At 36.3% G+C, this 6,000-nt stretch overlaps 1 protein-coding gene across 2 annotated transcripts in view; it reads left to right on the forward strand.

Annotated features, from left to right (window-relative positions):
* Positions 1-4,410, forward strand: part of Itgav (integrin subunit alpha V) — an 83,105-nt gene extending 78,695 nt beyond the window's left edge. For both annotated transcript variants that reach the window (XM_021184288.2, XM_021184294.2), the window contains exons 29-30: positions 407-529; positions 759-4,410. In XM_021184288.2, coding sequence (XP_021039947.1) covers positions 407-529; positions 759-854 — 219 coding nt within the window. In that variant the 3' untranslated portion in view covers positions 855-4,410. The remainder of the gene's footprint in view (positions 1-406; positions 530-758) is intronic.
* The last annotated feature ends 1,590 nt before the right edge of the window (positions 4,411-6,000 follow it).

Here is a 6,000-nt window from a genome sequence, read left to right on the forward strand (position 1 = left end):
TTTTTTAACTGTATACCAAATTTGTCAGGGGATATTTTGGGGTTACTTTCTCCCCACAATTATAAGGTTGGAAACTACTAACTAACTACTGCTAAGTAAACATATTTTGAAGATATCTAAGTATTGAAAATAGGATCAGCTGTCATGATCTGTATTGGGTAATTTACTAGTCATTTCAATTTAAATCTGATGTCAACCTATTGTCAGAGTCTTGTGTGTGCTCTTTTGTGTGTGTGTGCGCGTGCGCACACATATGTGCTATGGATGCCTAACGTGCACTCACTAAATGATTGTATGAGAAAAAGAACATGGTGTGACTACCACTAAATTTATTATTCAAAGAAAGTCGAGTACTCACTGACTAGGCCAGTGAGCTATTTAAGACTCAGTGTGTTTTCTGCAACAGGTCACCACTAACATCACCTGGGGCATTCAGCCGGCGCCCATGCCAGTGCCTGTGTGGGTGATCATCTTGGCAGTTCTCGCAGGGCTGCTCCTACTGGCTGTGTTGGTATTTGTAATGTACAGGGTAAGTAATGGGCGTTGAAGGGGGTAGGGGGATAGAATAAGAGAAGAGAAGAAGGGACAGGATGAAGGGAGTAAAGAAAAGGAGAAAAGGACCCACAGTGCTGCTGCCTTATTTCAGGATGGGATACTAAACAAAAACGCCATTTGAATTTTCGAGGTGATAATAGAGTCAGTCATATTTTCAGCGATCTGTTACTTAGTGAGAACTATGCTTTTTCTTTAACTGGCAGATGGGCTTTTTCAAACGTGTCCGACCACCTCAAGAAGAGCAAGAAAGAGAACAGCTTCAGCCTCATGAGAATGGCGAAGGAAACTCTGAAACCTAACCGTGCTTCTTAAGTGGTGCCACTTCTGTCCGCTCCAAATTTACCACCTTGGTGGTAGATTTAAACATCTCTCGTGAAGAGTGAAATCCCAGGACTGTATTGCTGAGAGCACCCAGCAGTCTCAATTTATCCACAAAATTGAAATGGATATTTGTCGACTTCTCTTTATAAATAAGTTCAGGTTACATTTACTTCACCTACACTAACGTGTGTTCTTAGGGATTTAAGGATGGGATTCCAAATGATTATCTTTGTTCAGTGTACATAAGACAGACAGCACCTGAGTTAGCACGTTATATAGCATAGTACCTCTTCAGTTACTGTTTCTGATTGACTGTGTGGGGTTTCTCTCTTTGACGTTACGTTAGGGCAATTAGGATTGTAAAGCAGTTCAAATTTAGACCTTAGCATCAGTCAGTTTGCACAGGTACTTAGAACAGGTACACATTACACTACAGTTGAGTTCATAAGCTACTGAAGACTTTGCAATTGCATGCACTTAGATTTTAATATCATTTACACAGTAGAACTTTTAAATACCACGATACCATCAAAATTCTTTCCTGGGACTATAGCTCACTTCGAAGCATGTGCAACTCCCTGGGTTTAATCCTGCACACTGGGAGGAAAACCAGTAGTTTCCTGTATTAACAATGGTACAGTATTTTTATATGAAAATTAGGTTTTTATTTATGTGTAGTCTGCATTGTGTCTTGTTGTATTTTAACTTTTGTAATTTAAACTCTACATTAAATCCTTTAAGTCGTTTCCTGCAGAAAATTTTATAATTAAAAATACCCGTTAAGTAATAGTGTGGTCTCAGCTGCTGCTGACTGAAGCCCTCAGAGTTGGAAGTGGTTTCTGAAGTACATCTATTCCCTTTGTTTGGCTGCCTGCAATGTGGAAAAGCCTGAGAGACTCTCCATAGGTCTCTACTCTAACTGCTCATCAAAAAGATGTTCTTTAATTGGACCGGAGTGTTTAATTGTTAGTAATTTATTTTCCTCCTGTCCTCATATTTTCCTTCCACTTCCAAAACTGAGAATGGCTCAAGACTGTCTTCATAACCTATAGGAACCTGGATCTCGCACCCTTACCCCACGAGAGATGCCTGGGACCAACATTCCAAAGGTGGCTCATGGGATGGTTTCTAGCAATAGCATGGTAGAACCTCAGGTTAAGCAAGGCGATCTATAAAACCTGCCTCCACTGTCAGAAAGAATGCTATGAAGGTGTTTTTGTAAGCAGTTCTTGTTCCTTAAACCTTCTGTCTTACATTTTTAAATTAAATTACCTTTCTGGGACTTTAATAGAGGCAGCAGAGGAAGCACGGTACAGTCTTAAGTGGTGGTGATTTATTCACAGTTCCTCAAGGCCCCGGGATAACTATCAATTATAGCTCTATTTTTGTGCAATTACATCATGTTATGCATTGGAAGTTGAGAATTTTAATAGCTTTTTAAAATGCTGTCCTCATTAAGCAATGAAAAATATTTCTCTTAAATAATTGAATATTTTTCTACATTTTAAAAGTAATTGAAGTTTGTCTCACCGTATCTTAGGCTAATTCCATGTGCATATGGATGAGCTAATTCGGAGAATATATTTTCATAACATGAAGCACATTTTATGTGAGTTGTACAAATTAGAATATAGACAGGACCCTATATTTAGCTTTAATAAAATTTTAAGTTAATGAGTTTTGGCTTGAAAGATCATAATCATATATGCAATAATTATTTTTTTTAAACCAATAAATTTAAATTCTTTTAAGAAACATTTTTTGTCTTAGGGACAAGTGTCTCTAAGCTACTTAGGACTACCACACAGTCACTAAGTTGGCCTATACAAACTTTTATCTTCTTTGTCTTTCAACATAATAGTTGTCATTCCTGAAAATCAATGAAATTCATTCTTTGGCAATAGGGTCAATATTGATTTTTACAGTTATTCCTATTATGGCTTCTATGCCAAGGAATAACTTTCTGTTAGAGATTGAAAGATATTTGTAATTGGAAATTAACATGATGTGTAGTTTTCAACAATAGTTGGATTTTCTTTTAAAAAATATAAATTTGTATCTCTGTAACTTAGGAGCTGTAATTTGAGAGTTAACGCTCTGAAAAAATGTTGAGATTCTCTTTATCTCATAACAGCATAGGCATGTAGTCAACAAAATAGCAAGAGATTATTTTAGATTCATATTTGTAATTTACCAATAATTAACATTTATTTCCAAGCATAAAATTTTCATAATATAGGTTAATTAAAGAAATTGATTGATCCAGAGGACACTTGACACATGTGAGGAATATTAATGTGGATACTGGCTTCTTATAGAGATATTTATTTTAGAGTTGATACTTTAAAACATCTGTGTGAGGGTTACTTCCCCCCTTTAACGTTTAATTATCATCATAATTCTGATTGTGTTCTGAATGACTATGGAAGGTGAAACAGTCAAAATATTTTCTTAAAGCTACCTGTCTTACAATATTACTTATTAATAGTAAATCCTCATGAATACATTATTTATATAATGAGGAAAGTCACTAAGAGCAGACAAGAGTTTGCTGCCGCCTTATGAGAACAGTGAGAGTTTCTGTAGTGAGTCTAACCCTGAGGAGGGAATTTGGTGGCAAAGTAAAATTGGTAGAGCAACTGGTTCTTGTAGGGCAACAGGACTAAGGTAGCATCTGTCCCCATGTGAGAGAATTCTGGGGAGAGCCTCAAGGAGAAGGAAAGGAAGTTGTTCTAGAGTCTCTGTGTGTGGCCATTGCCTATCTCAGTGTCACCTTGTTCTTACTCATAGCTGGCTTGTACATTTAATTTGATGAGTAAGGGGAGATGACCGAAATGTATTATGGGATCTAAAAAGACAAATACAATTGCTTGATGTCTAGTAATTTGTAAAAGGTTTCTTTGGACTTGGTCCTTTTATTTGAACCATGAACCTGTGGCTATGCCATCTGCAGTATACACTGGCATTCATTATAATTTCTGATATGTCATGGACTTCCTGTGAGGTACTGAATCTTTGAATTCTGTTGTCATTGTTCTCAAGTGCAATATAACAATGTAACGAAACTTAAATATAAGTCACTATTTAGTAATCTTAATCTGAAATTTATTAGTATTTTTTTGTTAGCAGAAAAGAACAACTCTGCTGTAGTTGTAGATATATAGGTGAAAATTTTTTGTTTTTTGCTTTTTCTTTGTTTTTTTGTTTGTTTTTACCTCTAAACCATCCAATCTGCATTTTATTTTAGGTGGAAGATGAACTATTCCTTACCAGTTTTAAAACACTTTCAGTATATTAAGGTAACTTGGAAGCTGTGTGTATTAAATTCTTTTGCTCGCTAAGTAACCTGGAAGATAGTTTTTGTTTTTGGCTTCTCTCGTGATCACCCACATTGGGTGAGACATAAAATGAGTCTCTCCTGAAATCTGTCATTTGCTAACTTGTTTTGAGTTAGTAAAAGCAGGTACCATGTTCTGCTTTGTTTCCAATGTGTAACTTGTGACTGTACAATAAACTTGAACGTATGGTGCCAGCTTCCAGTGTGGATTCTATCCTCTCCTGTGAGCTCATGTTTCTTAATTATGGGAACCAGCGACACTGCATCAAACAGTGACTTCAGGGTGGTGACACAGCTCCCTACAAGTTCAAAAATGTAAGGGTACTAGTTATCTAAAGGAAGGGAACCAACAAACAAAAGGCAAAGGGAGCCTGGTGTTAAGACACATTCTTCTGAAGGAGATACATTCTTAGCATTTCAGAGCCTTGAAATAATATCGGGAATCAGTCGGTGAGATTATGTGAAATTGAAAGGCATCTGCACATCAAAGGAAACAGCAGAAAAAAGAGGCTAACTATGGAACAGGTGAATGTCTCAGTCTGCTTTGCAGCGTGCACACCACTAATATCTAGATGCTGTAAAGAACTCAGAAAACTAAACTCCACAAAGCTAAACCATCCAGTCATTTCAGCAAGCAATTAAAAGACTCAGGCATTTCTGAAAAGATGGAACATAAATGGCCACTAAATACATGAAAAAATGTTCAATTTTAGCCGCCAGGAAATGTAAATCAAAACTACATTGAGATTTGATTTTAACCTAGTCCGAGGGGCAATTGTTTATGAAGCAAACAAGTGCTGGGTGGTCTGTGTGGAATAGGAACTCCTAGTGGGTGTTCTCTCAATGCAAAACAAGGTAGCTCCCATGGAAATCGGTCTGGAGGGCCCACGATAATGGAAAAATAGAACTATCAAATGCTCCAGCTCTAGCAGTCCTGGAAAGCTAAACACACTGAATACAGTTGATCATCCATGTTTATTGTGGCACTATTCAATACTGTTCACAATAGCCAAGCTAGGGGATCGGTCTAGGAGTTCATTGATGGATGGATGGATAAGTGAAATATGTATTTATAGTAGGACTTTATTCTGCAATAAAAATTGCTATTTTTTTCAGGAAGTGGATGAGATTATCAAATTTGAGTAAAATCAGAATCAGCATGGTTTCCCTCATCTGTTGACCATAGCACACATACAGAAAGCAACATGAATGTTTAAGGGGGGAAAAAAAGGCAAATAGCGGGAAGGGAGGGTGAGGAGAGGTTAGCATGGGGTGTATTCATAGTACTCGATGGATACACTTGAGAAACATCATTGTGCAACCCATTGCTTTGTACAATGAAATTCACCAAGAAAATAGAAGTTCTTAGGGTAAATAAAAATTTGCTAGAAAGATAAGAATCTTCATTTATAACCCAATGCTCTTCAATTTTTATAGCATTGAACCTTACAATTTTTACTTCATCGGGTTGCTTTAAATAATATACATTTACCTGTAAATGTATGAGCGAATTCCAGTTAAGTCGATCTTTTCATCTTTTGTTTCTAAGCCATCTAAAATAGTATTATACACGGTCCAATACTGCTTTATTGTTATTTTCATCCTTACGTGTCTTATTCTTTTTAATTTTACTTAATTCTCTTTTTTATTAATTTCAATCTATGTCTGCCTATATGCCTATATATATATATATATTATACCTAGTCTCTTTCTTCAGCATGTATTCAGAAAAATTTAATATTTAATTTGATCAGAAGTTTGTCTGTGCTTGGATTTCTTCTGTGTGG

This window comes from Mus caroli, chromosome 2 (genome assembly GCF_900094665.2).
Source record: "Mus caroli chromosome 2, CAROLI_EIJ_v1.1, whole genome shotgun sequence".
Taxonomy (NCBI): Eukaryota; Metazoa; Chordata; class Mammalia; order Rodentia; family Muridae; genus Mus; species Mus caroli.